At 38.8% G+C, this 17,318-nt stretch overlaps 1 protein-coding gene across 3 annotated transcripts in view; it reads right to left on the reverse strand.

Annotated features, from left to right (window-relative positions):
* Positions 1-548: 548 nt before the first annotated feature.
* Positions 549-17,318, reverse strand: part of stard5 (StAR-related lipid transfer (START) domain containing 5) — a 35,297-nt gene continuing 18,527 nt past the window's right edge. The window contains exons 2-6 of one of the 3 annotated variants that reach the window (XM_036130176.1): positions 5,649-5,698; positions 3,951-4,083; positions 3,509-3,626; positions 2,222-2,315; positions 549-2,120 (exon numbers count right to left, since the gene is read on the reverse strand). In XM_036130176.1, the coding sequence (XP_035986069.1) occupies positions 1,970-2,120; positions 2,222-2,315; positions 3,509-3,626; positions 3,951-4,083; positions 5,649-5,698 (546 nt within the window). In that variant the 3' untranslated portion in view covers positions 549-1,969. The remainder of the gene's footprint in view (positions 2,121-2,221; positions 2,316-3,508; positions 3,627-3,950; positions 4,084-5,648; positions 5,699-17,318) is intronic. The other 2 variants (XM_036130175.1, XM_036130177.1) reach the window with 2 other exon arrangements.

Here is a 17,318-nt window from a genome sequence, read left to right on the forward strand (position 1 = left end):
CCAAGATAGCGCTGCGGGAAACCCTGATGTTCATACTTTCACTGTGTTAGTCATTGTTTGTACTGCCGTTTTTTCAACTTTTCGTTGCGCTCGCCTGTCTGCTAAGCTCAAAACAACCTCGCCTGGCTTGACGCACAGCTGAGCATCTTTATGACAGTGCACTTTTACTTTCGCCCTCTGGGGGGAGCCTCGCTGGAAAATCAACCCCGGTTGCATAGTATACCTTTAATTTGTTGATCAGAAAAGATTCACATAAATCCTTTAATGAGCTAGCAAAGACAACCAACACTAGATTGTTGCACACTTTCTGGCATAATGTAAACGTAACGTGGGCATTTCCAGTATTTTGATTGGATGATCCGAGGTTGGGGCCGTAGTATTTGTGCTCCACGGCTGTCTAGTGAGAGCGTGTTGGGCATGCACACTGTGATTTCAGATGTTCGTTATTTAAAAAAACGGTGGGCTGGCCCCAATATCAAGGCGCCTCAACAGGATTTAGCCTACTGAGCTTGTCAGTTTTCTGGCAGACTTAGATATATAGACACAAATGTTTATAACAGCATTTTATTGGTAACGGAATCTTTATTTTTTACAATATTACTCTGTAAAGAATTATCCTGTCTCATTGATTATTGTGAACATAGAGCTCCACAGCAACATCTGGTGGGGCCAGGCACACAGACAGGCCACAGACTGGAAAATGTCTGGACATGCACATGTAAGCACTATAAACACTGGAATGGAAAATTACAACACTGGATGGTTAAAATAGTCAGCCACAGTGGAAATCTTCCTAATTAAATGTTTACATTAGTCATTTATATTTAATAAGACAGCTGAAAAATGTACACCACTTGTTTGTCTCTCTCTCCCATAATTCCAATAATATTTAAATGTTTGATTGAATTTTTCATATCCTCTATATTTTTGTGTTAAAGAATCTCAACAAGCCATGATTTTAAACCCTCAGCCTGGGTTTATGTGAGCTCATCTCTCAGCAGCAAGAAAAAAATAGGAAAATTAGCTCAGTAGTCCTGAGCTATCAAAAATAATTATTAAAGAAAAATGGTTGTACACTAAATTCCATGCATATATCCCAGTTTACAATTAAAAAAATAGAATTAACAACAAAACATGCATCAGCACAGCAATTTCCCAAGTCCCAGACAGTAGGAAAAAAAATTAACTAAATAAATGCTTGTAGCATATACAGTACCTACAATTAGGAAAAAGTCTGTTTTGACACATATATGATGCTTTGGAGGCCAGATAATTAAAGACATCAACATTGTCTCTAAGGGGAAGGCAATGAATAAAACAATTTTAAATATAAAACTCAGATCTATGGACAAAAAACAGTCTATAGATCTATGATCTATAGAAGACAACTAGCTGTGTAAGGGATTCATTGAACTTCAAAATAAAGTCAAATTTAATTTTCTATTCAAAGTGCATTAGGATAAAAAGAGGACAAGTCTCTTGTTTAAAAAAGGCACTCACATGCCACCTCTAATACTAATATAGGGCAAAAGGTTAATGAGGTCTGCATACTTTTACCTGCATACTTAGAGGTATGCTAACAGATGGTAAAAACATCTTGAGCTTTAATATTTAGCTACAGGAAGTATGCTATGTTTATATATCACTGCATATATTTAAAAAGAAATCACTTTGAATGCATCTTCAGTCTTTGGAAAGGGCAAATAAACTCAACTGTTGGAAATGTAGTAAGTAAAGTTAAAGGCTTTCTGATATGCATGACCTTTTTTCTCATTCTAGACATGAGTGTTAGCTGTTAAACATTTACAGGATCCCTCCTGCAAGAATTCATACTCTAACCAACATCTAGTGGATTGACTAGAATTAGATATTTTGCATCACTATCTAATATTTTCTGTTGCATTCTTTGAAATAGAACATGTGGCATGATGAGTAGGCCCAACAGAACCAGCCTTTGTTACTCTTTGTCTCAATGGTCCTTGAGGGATTTAACTGCCTTGGTCAGGTGGCTATAGAACTCAGCCATGCTGGAAGGGAAGAATGAGTCGACCACAGAGCGTGGAAGGAGGCCACCCAGATCTGTCTGGAAGAAAGTCAACACCTGAGTTTTGCTGGGTTCCCTGCAAATGCAATTTAACACAAAGAGAGAGAGAAACTGAACAAACAAAAAATATTTTAATAAAATAAGATACACATACATGTTGTGAGTCAGTAATCTCACCCCGAGACTGGAATACAAATGCAGCCACATGCATGGTTGAATCCTCTCACATAGCCAGGCTGGGGAGGACAACGGGGATGACTCACATTTGTCGCTGTTGGAATTCATATGAAAAGCATTAGAATACATGTCAGCTTAACAAAATCATATTGGTGTGTGACCAAGGCTAAATATCACCACCTCTATGCTAGATGACATTTGCTAGTGTTTGTATAATCTTGCCAACACACACAGAAATTGCAAAAACTATGTGAAATACTGTCACCGGAACAAAAGTTGTTGAGGTTATGAAGAGATACAACAAAATCAAAACCAGCTTTATTACTTCACCATGTTGAGAATTGTGGTAAGATCATTAAGAAAAGCAAAGACAGGTTTCTTTCTTACAATAATTGAAAAATCAACTGGAAACGATAAATACAGAATCAGCTTAGAAAAATGCCAGGTGATAGCCTCAAGAAATAAAACACCCTCAAATTTAAAGAAATGAGCAACTAACAAATCATATCTCAATAGGGAGATAGGTGGCCTAGTGATTAGAGCTGTGCACTTGCATTCTGAGAAAGCTGTAAGTAACCGTTTGACCTCTGCAGACTGCCACTTTGGGTCCCTGAGCAAGACCCTTAGCTTCAGATTGCTCCCTGGGAGCCCCTTAGTGGCTGCCCACTGCTTCCTAAGGGATGGGTTAAATGTAGAAGAATTTTTTTTATTGGAATCTATGTTGATTCTAATGAATTGGATCATCTAACTCCACAGCAATAAGCAAACAGCAGGGGGTCTCTGCTCTGTCTTCTCAACTCCCAGTCGGTCGAGGCCTCAGCCTGGTTCTGCTGGAGGTTCTCCTCCCTGTTAAAGGGGAGTTCTCCTCTCCAATGTCGCTTCATGCAAGCTCAGCATAAGGGATTGCTGCAAAGCCATCGATAATGCAGACGACTGTCCCTGTGGCTCTACGCTCTTTCATGAGAAGTGAATGCTGGTTGTCAAGACTTGATGCAATCTGCTGGGTTTCTTTAGATAGGAAACTTTTTGACCAATATGTCTGGATGATATGATCAAATTAGATTTTGTAAAGTGCCTTGAGATGACATGTGTTGTGAATTTGCACTATATAAATAAAATGTTATTAAATTGTTTTGGTCTACAGACAGTGGTCAAAATTTCATTTATCTCCTTTAACGTTTTCAGAAAGGTATTGTTTTCCAGCTTATTGAAACCACAGCTTAGTCAAATCCCACAATGCACCCTCATTAGGCTTGTAAAGAATCAAGAAGACGTTAAATTACATACCATTAGAGGAAATGCTGCCATCTTCATATTGCTTAACTAAAATGACGTCAACAAAGTCTCGTGGCGCTATGATACCCATAGCTGCTGAGGGTGTGACTGTTCGGCAGATGGATATATCCTGCACAAAAGTGGGAGACACAAATGAAGCTAAATAAAGAAAATTGACATCAGTGCATTAAGACAGATGGAACAAGGTGCCAAAAATGTGTTTATATATCTGACAGATTTCATGTTTATTTGCTTTTGCATGTATGTCTCTGGTGTTGCCGTAATATGCTTTGTTTTAAGGGGACTGGATGAATAACACAACCAAATCAGATAGAAACAGCTTGGCTTCTATTTATTTTGGCTTCTAATATGTTACACGTTTATATGAAAAGCCAATACATGTCCAACAAATCTTTATTAAAACTACAGAGACAGAGTAAGAAAGGGAACACACCTCCATGATCTGTTCAAGAAGCTCAAACCTTTTGACATTACTGTCCCACTTGACTCGGAGCCCATTGGGAACTGGTTTCAGACATTCCCATACTTTCTCAGGACTGCCGCTGACAATGCCCTCACCCTTGTAACTGCCAAGTCAGTCAGTTGCAAGCAGAGCATGCACAGTCAGAAGAAAAGTCAGAACAAAAGACTATTAAACACAATATATATATATATAAATAAATAAAAAACTGTATATTCCAGCCCGCATTCAGAAAGAAAAGCATAGGTAACTACCTAACTGCTGATACTGAGCAGATAGTAAAATTCTCTGACAAAAAACAAGGTGTTCCCACTTCATTTATACGTAATAGAGGTTTCAACAGTAATTTAATTTCAACTACACTATACTGCCAAAAATATTGGGTCACCCCACCCCATTTGAATTCTAGTGTTTCAGTCACTTCCATGGCCACAGGTGAACAAAATCCAGTACCCAGGGCTGAAGACTACTATGCTTCCTGAAGCCTAGTGATTTTCAGCCTGGTATTGTGATAGGATGCTACCTGTGCAATAAGTTCAGTTACATTTCCTCACCAAATTCCACATTAAGCTGTTTGTGGTAGTATACCAAAGATGAAGTGTTTGACAGAAACTCAATCACAAAGTCGTAGGACATGTCAAATCAGAGAGCAGGATCAGAGGATACTGAATTCTCCAGTACCTTCAAATAGTAGATCAACAGGTCTGCCATTGAAAGGTACTGCTTTTAAGGCTCAGTTTACTTGTTCAGACTTAGGACTGCAACATATAGCAAAAAAGCATTTCATATTGATAAACTAGAAATCATATTGATCGAAATTGATAATTCTAATATATATATATATATATATATATATATATATATATATATATATATATAATGCAGCCCTGACCATTTTTATGCTGTTGCTTAATGGCCTATTTTTAGATAAAGAACACAAACATTGAATTCAAACTCAACCATTTACTCAACCAACTTTTTACCAAAACTGCAAGTTTTTAATAAAGAAAAAAAAAAAAAAAAAACACATGCTCTCTGAACTCTTGAATGGGGTGGAGCCTGGTGACAGAGCGTTCCTGGATCTATGTTTATGATTGGTTGGGAGGATGTAATGGCAGTGGTATTAACCTACATGAAAGGCTCGAATGCAAAAGGAAGGAAAACTTTTCTTCTATTGAACTTTTTACTGACTCTTTTTTTTCTATTGCACTACACGTCTATTGGTCGATATATATTGTTATCAAATTATCGTCCGGCCCTATTGACTGAAAAAGTCTCCAGGAGAAGAGACAAAACGTTTCATCAAAGAAGACCCAGTTCATTGGACCTACTCAACTTTTTTAACTTTTCTACCTGGCTTATTGAGATGCATCAGGACATTAGGTCATCTGTGTTCACTTAACCGCTAACTCTCATTCTTTCATCTTTGCAACAAATTTAACTATTGTCACATGGATGTATGCTAGAGGGTAATATAACCTAATATTGTACCATAAATAAATAAATTTGTAAGGTTAATAATCGCATTGCAAACTTGTCATTTTTAATCATAAGGATCCTGCTAAGCTTTGCTTTTCCAGCTTTTTTTATTGGTAAAAAAATAGACTGTTTCACAACCCTGATCAAGAACTCTGATATAAATAAAGAAGAAGACAACATGAGAGTTCTTACACATTCCCAGGAAACTCAGACGAAGGCCGCCAAGAAACAACCACATCATTCTGCAGAAGAAAAAACAATTAAAAATCCACAGTGGGGTGAATTCTATTTTTGTGCAACAAAATTTAGTTTTTTTCATGAATAAAAACCCTTGATAAATGGCCTATGGCAATTATTAATACAATTAGTAATTTCTACTCAGAATCAAAAATCTGGGGCACCACTATGGAATCACGTTTGTCATAATTCCCGCGAGCAAAATAAACATATTTGCATGTTTGTTAAACTACTTCTGCGCATGGTTTATCTACCGCTGCGCGAAAAACTACTGCTTCGAGAGGAGAAAATTTTCTTGTTCAGAAAGGTGTTTTGGACCAAATTGTACAATTACTCATCGCAGTCTGTCTTCTTCAAACAGAGAGAGATTAAATGTCAAGTCAACCCAGATTCAGCCTCTGTCCTTCTTTGAGCCACTCGCGAACAGAACACAATGAAGGGTGAACCAGTTACACTAACTCTGATGTTAACTTGTATTTCAATGTTTGTAGTGTTTTTCACAGCTTAAATTATTCTCTCTCTTTCTCTGATTGTTTGTGCATGTGTGTGGTTCATTTTGGCATTGCAGTATTGACATTCATCCCTTGACAATAAGTAATGGATAGAGATACGTCAGCAACATTTGAGGATTTGCATGTAAGTGACAGCAAACGTCTTGATTTTATTAAACTAATGATATTCACATTCAGAGATGACACTCAAATTTACAGTGCTACGGAAAAATGCTAATTCAATGTACTGTAATGGTCAGAAATTGTATTTACCCAGTTCCCATTCAAAAAGAATGCTAGACACAGTGTGAAGTCGTAGATAAACTTGGAAACTCGGGTTAGACACCATCCACTTATCCCAGTACAGATGGTAGCCTAGCTGACATATCTGCATAAACTAATAAAACATTAATTTTATCTCTTAAAAAAATCTGAATGTTTTATTAAGTGGACATACACCAGTGGGACATTTTATCTTTTGCATCTTCTACCTGTAGACTAATGTAGTAAATTGTTTATTTAATTAATAATGGGATATTCTCAGGTTTTGATGCTAAAAATAGAAGAATCTAACTTGGTTAAATGTGTTCTGGTAAAAATCTATCATATTTAGAATCTTCACCTTAAGTTACACAGACATACATGATGTAAATAATTTGCCTGAGTTTTATGCTGTATAATTTCCTAGTCATGCTATTGGATCTTTAATGAATGCTGTCACGGCTGTTGCCGTCATATTTGTGTTTCCTCCTTTTTTCTTTCTCATTTCTAAGTAGGCTGCATGTTCCTGTAGAAAGACCTGCCTACTTCCTGCTTTCTAGGGTGCTGACCTCAATCCCCTCTATTGGTTCCCTCGGTTCCACCTCAACCAATGGCTCGTCACCACCTACAATCACCTCCTGCTCATAAGGAGAGCCAACCCGTTGATTGAGGCAGCTTGTCACAGCCCATTGACTTGTGTGCCTCGTGTGAATGAGAAATTGTTTGTTAGCTGATGTATTTGTGTCTAGTGGAGTGGCTCATTTAAGTTTATGGTTACCCATTTTGGTTTGTGTTTAGTAGCCTGTGCCAGTATCTTTTGTTGTGTTTGCTTTTTGTGCATTTATTACCTTGAGGCCAGGAAAGAGGGTGGAATTAGGGCCAGAGTTCTTACTGACTGCCACACTGAGTTTTCCTATGTTAGTTTCATTAGGTGTAGTGGGTGCTGTGCTCTCTGTGTTTTTTAGTAAGAATCTCCTCTGTTTAAATGTATAGTTAGGCACAATCCTCCTTTTGAGGATCTCTTTTATTTAGTTTGGTTTGTTATTTTCACAGCACCCTCATCCACCCTCCTTTTGTTTGTTTATTGCTTGCACCTCTTGTTATCAAATAAATTATAATTTTATAATAACTTACCGGTTTCTGCCTATATGTTCATGACCCCACTTCCCTAGACCAACAGGGGGTCGTGACATATATGGGGGCTCGTCCGGGAGCGCTCTTTTTAGAGGAATCCCGATTAGCATTAACTGGTTCTTGGTAACAGTGGAGTGACTAGCTTGACAGTAACGAGGTACAGCTTGTCGTTAATTTTTAAGCTATTTTCAATTTTCAAGACAAAAATTTGGACTTTTCTTCAATAGCTTCCAGGTCATGTGACCCACTCACTCAAATTCTTTGTGAAATTGTTCTACTACTTCAGCCAACTATTGTCTTTGAATAAATCTTAAAAATTGAAAATAGCTTAAAATGGAATAAAAACAAGTGTGCCTTACAGATGTTATTTAGTGGCATGATTTTATATTAGTTTTGTCATAGGTGGTCATAAAATACAGAATTTATTGATTTTTGTTTCTCAAGAGTGCTTGGTTCAAAGGTTTTTTGATGGTCTCTAACTGCATCACCGCGTGTGGGAGGAGGGAGCAGCTGAGAGACGCTGGCCGAAATTGGAGTCCCTCAACCGGATCAACCATGAGCTAGATCCTGTTGACTCCGTGGAGTCAACGGGACTTTTATAATCAACTACAGTATTTTCTTATCAAGCGAGCTCTGCATAGGGTCCAATGTAATTCACCCAGCGCGATGGGAGACTCGTTTTGAGGAAACTATGGTTGTAGCTGACTGTCTGCCTTGCTGTGTTTGCAAAGAGGTGTCTGTTTTGTAGAATAAACCATCCGCCGATGAGTTATCTGGAAAAGCCGAATCTGAAACCACAGAAAAACATTCAAATCCCAAATGTACAGCGTTCTAATTATTCCAGTCTATTAGCAGCTTTCCTTAAGAGGTCGGCCACTGAACGTCTGACTGCTAAGTTTGACATTACTTAACAATGCTTTAGTGCGGGGAAAAGCCATGTAGATTTGACCGACGCAGTAAAATGCTAACCAACCAATGGGAAGAAGTTGAGCCCTTAAGACACAGCCCCTCCTCATTTGCATAATGAGGCAGAAATGCATACAGAAATGTAAAAAGGACAGGCAGAAATGTAAAAACGACAGGCAGAAATAAATAGCATCACAGAAATATATAGGGTAAAAAAATACAAAGGAAGAATAAAACAGACAAAAATATTATAACATGCACAAAAATAAATACTTAAAAAAATAAGTAATTAATAAATAAAGTTGAAGATTATAATGCACAATAAATAAATAAGGTAATTATTACAAAGGCGAATAAAAGAATAAGCTAATTAAAAGAGATATATACATTTATGTCTCACTGTATAATTTAATTTCTACCTACATTTATTAATTTGGTGGCAATTAATTGTATGCTTATTTATTTATTGAGCATTTATTTATTTCTGTATTTATTTTTAGATATGGAAGACTTGGTCCTCCATACAGAGCTGACCAAGGGGTAGAGAATGTTGAAATAGCCCAATACATGTTCAGTGTGTGAAAAACAGATCAAGGATGTTTCATCCCTGGAAAAAGTGTCCACAATCAAAGGTTTAAAGCTTCTGCATGTCTTTCAGATATAATTACAAAAAAATGTTGACTGTAACCATACTGATATTTTATTATCCGACAAGTCTTTGAAGTTAAACATAATTATGTTATTTTCTGGGTGTGTAGGATTGAACGGCTGTAGCGTGATGTCAGAACTTGTGTGACCTCAAAATCTCAAAATACTACAGCCCACTGCACAACCTAGAGACTAATCACCTTCTTGATATTTCCTCCAAGGGTTAGTTTCATGATTAGGAATAAGGGACGGATTTGCCCTTTATCTTTTCTGGTTTGTTTTGCTTATGTTGCAGTGCAAACATCTTACATAGAATATTATCAAACAGTACTGACTGGAATATCACACTAGTAAAAGCATCAAAGAATAATGAAGGAAAGTGTATGACCCCCCCCCCCCCCCCATCCAATTAGGATGGCGGATAATCTAACTCCGAAGCAGCTCTGGCAAATCACAATGATGGTTTACCCGATAAATCAGCCAGAGAATCTTAAGGTTTTTGTCTCATTTTGTAAAATCCCATGTTTGAGCTTTTATGATTATCAAATAAGTGTACATCAAAACTTATTTTTGAAGTATGATCATAAAACAGGTTTTATGATCATCAAATAAGTGTGAAGTACAGAAAATGTTATACACATTGCAGACCAAAAATTAAAAAAATTGGCCAATACAGCTATAATATAAATTCATAAATGGCAACTGTAATATTAAGATATATCATCATAGTAATGATAGTGACTGTATCACAGTACACAAATGAATACTGTGATACCTGTGGGAAACACTGAGGCCTCATTTATTTCTACTTTTATTTTCTAAGTGACGTCACTTCCTGTTTGCGGTAAGGCGTATTGTATCACTTCCTGTTTTCACTGCGTGAGCAACGGTTTGTTGCTCCAGATTCTCTCGCTTTTATCTTTAATCTCTTTGCTGTAACATCTGTTTCTAACACATAAGCACTTTTAAAACATTTTCTGTTGCTGCACATCACGCTTGGGAACTCCTTGTGTTTCACGGTTTGCTCTCTTGGCGTGGTAGAAGGGCGCTAGCCTAGCTTTAGCCTAGCCTAGCCTTAGCTCCACAATGGCTTCCTCTCCTACTATTACTTCAGCTTCTCCGTCTCTGACTAAGTCTCCCCTTATCTCCTGCTCTCTGTGTCAGATGTTTAGCTATTCCTCTGCCTCCTTTAGTGATAATGGTACTTGTAATAAATGTAGTGTTTTTGTAGCTTTGGAGGCGAGGGTGTCAGAATTAGAGTCCCGGCTCCGTGCTATGGAAAGACCAGCTGATAGCCGCCCCTCTGCTAGCGCGGAGCCACATAGACCTAGCGTTAGTTCACTTAGTGGTCCTCCAGAAGCACCCGAGCAGCCGGGTAAGCAGGCCGGCTGGGTGACAGTTCGTAGGAAGCATAGCTCTAGATTTCAGCCCCCAGTTCACCACCGACCCGTCTGCGTTTCAAATAAATTTTCCCCACTCAGCGACACACCCGCTGAGAAGCCGATCCTGGTTATTGGGAGCTCAATAGTCAGAAACGTGGCACTAGAGACACCAGGGACCATAGTTAAATGCCTGCCAGGGGCCAGAACGGGCGACATAGAATCTTACCTAAAACTGCTGGCTAAGGATAAGCGTAAATACAGTAAGATTGTTATTCACGCTGGCGGTAATGACACCCGATCACGCCGATCGGAGGTCACTAAAGTTGGTGTTGCTTCGGTGTGTGAGTTTGCTAAAGCAATGTCGGACTCCGTAATTTTCTCTGGTCCCCTGCCTGATTTGACCAGTGATGACATGTTTAGCCGCATGTCATCATTCAACCGCTGGTTGTCTAGGTGGTGTCCTGAAAACGACGTGGGCTACATTGATAACTGGAGAACTTTCTGGGGAAAACCTGGTCTGATCCGGAGAGACGGCATCCATCCTACTTTGGATGGTGCAGCTCTTCTTTCTAGAAATCTGGCCGGATTTATTAGTCCTCCTAAATGCTGACAATCCAGGGTCCAGACCAGGAAGCAGAGCCGTAGTTTAACACACCTCTCTGCAGCTTCTGTACTGTTACCCATCCATTATCCTATTGAGACGGTGTCTTTCCCACGGCCAAAACTTAACAGATCAAAAACTTATCTAAAAGGAACAAATCATAAAAACCTAATAAAAATCAATACGGTTCACCTTGAACCTAAAAATAAAACAACTAAATGTGGTCTATTAAATATAAGGTCTCTCCCTCCAAAGACTTTGTTAGTTAATGAATTGATTTCTGATAAACAGATTGATTTGTTTTGTCTCACAGAAACCTGGCTACAAGAGGACTACGTTAGTATAAATGAGTCAACTCCCTCCAATTATTCAAATTTCCACATTCCCAGATCTGTGGGAAGAGGAGGAGGAGTGGCAACTATCTTTCAGTCTGATTTATTAATTAGTCCCAGGCCAATTAATAACTACAGTTCTTTTGAACATTTAACCCTCAGTTTCCCTCATCCAAGCTGCAAAGCAATAAAACCTCTTCTGTTTGTTGTTTTGTATCGTCCACCAGGCCCTTACACTCAGTTTTTGGATGAGTTGTCAGATTTCTTATCTGATTTGGTGTTAAATACTGATAAGGTTATTATAGTGGGTGATTTTAACATCCATGTTGACACAGAATGTGATAACCTTAGTGTAGCCTTTAAAACTATCCTAGATTCAATTGGTTTTGCTCAAAATGTGCATGAACCGACGCACTCTCGGCTCCATACTTTAGACCTTGTTCTGACATATGGCATTGATTGTGAAGAATTAACAGTATTTCCTCACAACCCTGTCCTATCTGATCATTTTTTAATAACATTTGAGTTTAATCTAACTGAGTTCTCCACCCCCAAAAGAGGGTTCCATTATAGTAGATCTTTATCGGATAATGCTGTATCAAAACTTAAAGAGTCTGTCCCCTTTTTAATATCCTCCGTATTGCAGAAATGCCCTGCAGATAGCAGCAATGTTGTTTCTTCCAATTCACAAATAGATGTCTTTGTAAACGGTATGACTTCGTCATTGCGTTCTGCATTAGACAATGTAGCTCCCTTGAAAAAGAAGGTGATTATTCACAGGAAGCTGGCTCCTTGGTTTAATTCAGAGCTGCGTTCCTTGAAGCACAATGTTAGGAAATTGGAGAGAAAATGGCGCTCTACACACCAAGAGGAATCCTACCTAATCTGGAAGAACAGTCTATTGTTGTATAACAAGACCCTTCGCAGAGCTAGAGCAGCATATTTTTCATCATTAATTGAGGAGAATAAGAATAATCCTAGATTTCTCTTCAGTACAGTTGCCAAACTTACTCAGAGCCACAGCTCTGTTGATCCATCCATTCCCTTAGCTCTTAGCAGTGATGATTTTATGGGATTCTTCATAAATAAAATTGATTCCATTAAAAATAAAATAATTGGCATCCTCCCAAACATGATTACCTCATCCTCAGTAAGTGAGGCAGCATTGGAGGAATCCTTAGAACCTGCGCAGTGTCTGAACTGTTTAAAAGCAGTAGAGCTTTCTGAGCTATCTAAAATTTTAGCTTCATCTAAACCTTCTACCTGTATGTTAGACCCAATCCCAACCAAGTTGTTTAAGGAGGTATTCCCTCTGATCAGTGGTCCTATTTTAGACATGATTAATGTATCCTTGGTAAATGGATATGTACCACAGGCTTTTAAAGTAGCTGTTATTAAACCTTTACTTAAGAAACCATCTCTTGATCAAGATGAGTTAGTAAATTACAGACCTATATCTAATCTTCTTTTCTTATCTAAAATTCTTGAGAAAGTAGTTGCTAATCAACTATGTGAACATTTACAAAGTAATGACCTACTTGAGGAGTTTCAGTCAGGCTTCAGAGCTCATCATAGCACTGAAACAGCTCTGGTGAAGGTCACTAATGATATTCTCATGGCCTCAGATAATGGACTTGTGTCTATACTTGTCCTGTTAGATCTCAGTGCTGCATTTGATACAGTTGATCACAATATTCTCCTACAAAGACTTGAGCATACTGTAGGGATTAAGGGAAAAGCATTAGGCTGGTTTAAATCTTATCTGTCGGACAGATTCCAGTTTGTTCATGTTAATAATAAATCTTCCTCAAACTCTAGGGTCACTTGTGGAGTACCACAGGGTTCAGTCCTTGGACCAATTCTATTTACTATATATATGCTTCCGATTGGCAAAATTATCAGACAGCATGGGATTAATTTCCACTGTTATGCTGATGACACTCAGCTATATTTATCCATAAATCCTGATGAATCCAATCAGTTACTTCGACTGCAGTCATGTCTTGATGACATCAAAAGCTGGATGACTTTAAATTTCCTGCATTTAAATTCTGACAAGACAGAAGTTGTAATCTTTGGGCCAGAGTCTTCAAAAAATAAAGTTCTTAATCAATCCCTTAATCTGGATGGCATTAACTTGGCCTCTGGTAATAAAGTTAAAAATCTTGGTGTTGTTTTCGACCAAGACATGTCATTTAAATCCCATATTAAACAGGTTTCCAGAGTTTCCTTTTTTCACCTCCGGAATATCGCCAAAATTAGAAACATTCTGTCCAGGAGTGATGCTGAAAAACTAGTCCATGCATTTGTTACTTCAAGGCTGGACTATTGTAATTCTTTACTATCAGGAAGTCCACAAAATGCAGTTCGAAGTCTTCAGCTGATTCAAAATGCTGCGGCAAGAGTTCTGATGAAAATCAACAAGAGGGATCATATTTCTCCAATTTTAGCTTCCCTTCATTGGCTTCCTGTTAAATCAAGAATAGAATTTAAAATTCTCCTTCTAACGTATAAAGCCCTTAATAATCAAGCTCCACCATATATCAGAGCTCTGATTACCCCGTATGTTCCTAACAGAGCACTTCGCTCTCAGACTGCAGGTCTGCTGCTGGTTCCTAGAGTCTCTAAAAGTAGAATGGGAGGCAGATCCTTTAGCTATCAGGCTCCTCTCCTGTGGAACCAACTCCCAGTTTTGGTCCGTGAGGCAGACACCCTATCTATTTTTAAGACTAATGTTAAAACTTTCCTTTTTGACAAAGCTTATAGTTAGAGTGGCTCATACCCTGAGCTATCTCTATAGTTGTGCTGTGATAGGCCTAGGCTGCTGGAGGACATCAGGGTCTAATTTTCTCACTCTACTGATTTCTACTGTTCTTCAGTCTACTGTTCTCCAGTTTTGCATTGTATTACATTGAAATGACTGTCGTCATTTCAGCTTTTAACTTTTTGCTCTCTCTCTTTTTCTTCATAGTAGGTACACCTGGTCTGGCGTTCTGTTAACTGTGACATCATCCAGAGAAGACGGCTCACCCGCTACTACCATCTAATGTAGAACAGATTACTAGATCAATGTGTGCTTCTGTGCTTGTTTGTCTGTCTTGTTGTGTCTCTGTTCTGTCTTCTGTAACCCCAGTCGGTCGAGGCAGATGACCGTTCATACTGAGCCCGGTTCTGCCGGAGGTTTTTCCTTCCCGTTAATGGGTGGTTTTTCTTCCCACTGTCGCTTCATGCTTGCTCAGTATGAGGGATTGCAGCAAAGCCATGTACAATGCAGACGACTCTCCCTGTGGCTCTACGGTTCCCCAGGAGTGACTGCTGCTTGTCGGGACTTTGATGCAATCAACTGGTTTCCTTATATAGGACATTTTTGACCAATCTGTATAATCTGACCCAATCTGTATAATATGATTGAACTTGACTTTGTAAAGTGCCTTGAGATGACATGTTTCATGATTTGGCGCTATATAAATAAAATTGAATTGAATTGAATTACTTGTTAGTTTATTATCTCAAGCTATAAAGTGATGCGGTAAACACTGTTTTCTCTTACCAGGGAGATTCATAGTTTCAACCTCAGCTGGGAGTTTACATTGTTAGGTTACATAATGCCCTTTATTTTCCTTCTACTGTCCAAATGCAAGGGACTAAGTGGGTCAGAAAAAGGATGGATGGATGGATGTCCAAATGCACACGTTATTAGGCCCGAGCAGCGAAGCGCTGCGAAGGTCTATTGTATCTGTAGTGTTAATTATTAGGCCCGAGCAGCTAAGCGCTGCGAAGGCCTATTGTATCTGTAGTGTTAATTAGGCCCAAGCAGAAAAGCGCTGCGAAGGCCTGTTGTATCTGTAGTGTTAATTAGGCCCGAGCAGCAAAGCGCTGCGAAGGCCTATTGTATCTGTAGTGTTAATTATTAGGCCCGAGCAGCTAAGCGCTGCGAAGGCCTATTGTATCTGTAGTGTTAATTAGGCCCGAGCAGAAAAGCGCTGCGAAGGCCTGTTGTATCTGTAGTGTTAATTATTATTAGGCCCGAGCAGCGAAGCGCTGCGAAGGCCTATTGTATCTGTGTTGTTTAATTATTATTATTATTATTATTAATCTGCCACCCCAAAGAGGGGCCTTTTTGGGGGCTTTATCATACTCAAAAACTCACCAAACTTGGCGGATGCAAGAAGACTGTTTAAAAATTTTGTATTTTAAGGTCGTCACAAAAATCAAAACAAAAATGCCTCAACGGCGCCACCTAGCAATTTTCAAAAGACCCTTTGCTATTCACTTACTTCATCGTAGAGACATGAAATTTGGTACAGTGGTAGAGCTCACCAAGACGCTCAGAATTTACAATTAATGTCATAGTGAAAATATCACAGGAAGTCGGCCATTTTAGATTGAAGGTCTGATTTTGACCTCAATTTTGACGTTTACAGCATTGGTACTTGATCGAACTCCTCCTAGGGATTTCGAGCGAGCGGCTTGAAACTCGGTCAGTCTGATCATAAGGCATGGCCAATTAAAAGTTATCAAAACGGTGAGTTTTTGAGCATGTTGAAGGGGCGTTAGCAGGGGTCAAAGTTCACCTACTCGCCACAAAACATAAAACTGTTATATCTCCTACACAGAAACACACAGAGGCACCAAACTTTCTGTGATTGATCATCATCGGGTCTTCTACAATATCCAATGGTCAAATGATGACATTGCTTAGGCCACGCCCCCTGACAACAGGAAGTGTCATGTTTTGTTGTAAGCGGTCGCTATGTTACCCCTCTGAGCTAATCAACATGAAACTGTGTCAAGAGACAGAAGACATATTGGTGTGTTGTGGATTCCAGCCCCAAGTGGATTCCATGGAGCAGGGCGGCGTGGTGGCGTGGGGAAGTCACATCAAACCATATATTTTTAATCTTTTGACAGCATTATTTGCTCAAACCTGTCCACCAGGTGGCAGCAAGAGACCACAAATAAACCAAGTTGTCTTGTTCAGTAAGGCAAGGCAAATTTATTTATATAGCACAATTCAGTACAAAGACAATGCAAAGTGCTTTACATGATTAAAATATAGCAAAATAAAACAGAATAAAAGCAAGTAGGAATAAAATGTAGATAGAAAAAAGAACAAAAAAGTGGTGATTCAGTTAACTAGAACAGTTGAAGGCAATCCTAAACAAATGTGTTTTTAATCTTGATTTAAAGGAACTCAGGCTTTCCGCACCTTTACAATTTTTTGGAAGTTTGTTCCAGATCAGTGGAGCATAGGAACTAAATGCTGCTTCTCCTTGTTTAGTTCTGGTTCTAGGTATGCAGAGTAGGCTAGAGCCAGAAGACCTTAATGGTCTGGATGGTTAATACACTGATAACAAGTCTGATGTATTTAGGTGCTAAGCCATTCAGGGATTTATAGATGAACAGAAGTTTTTAAAGTCTATTCTCTGATATACAGGGAGCCATCGAAGGATTTTAGAACTGGGGTGATGTGCTCTACTTTCTTAGTCGCGGGCAGCAGCGTCCTGGATCAGCTGCAGCTGTCTGATCCACTTTTTAGGCAGGCCTGTGAAAACACCGCTGCAGTAATCAATTCTACTAAATATAAACGCATGGATTAGTTTTTCCAGATCCTGCTGAGACATTAGTCCTTTAATCCTGGAAATGTTTTTCAGGTGATAGAAAGCTGACCTTGTAACTGTCTTTAGATGCTTTTGGAGGTTCAGGTCTGAGACCATTACTACTCCAAGATTTCGGGCCTGATCAGTGGTTCCTAGCTGAAGCGACTGAAGCTGTGTGCTAACCTTTGATCTCTCCTCTATTGGTCCAAAAATTATTACTTCTGTTTTGTTTTTATTCAACTGAAGAAAATTTTGGCACATCTACGTATT

Source organism: Fundulus heteroclitus, unplaced genomic scaffold (assembly GCF_011125445.2).
Source record: "Fundulus heteroclitus isolate FHET01 unplaced genomic scaffold, MU-UCD_Fhet_4.1 scaffold_288, whole genome shotgun sequence".
NCBI lineage: Eukaryota > Metazoa > Chordata > Actinopteri > Cyprinodontiformes > Fundulidae > Fundulus > Fundulus heteroclitus.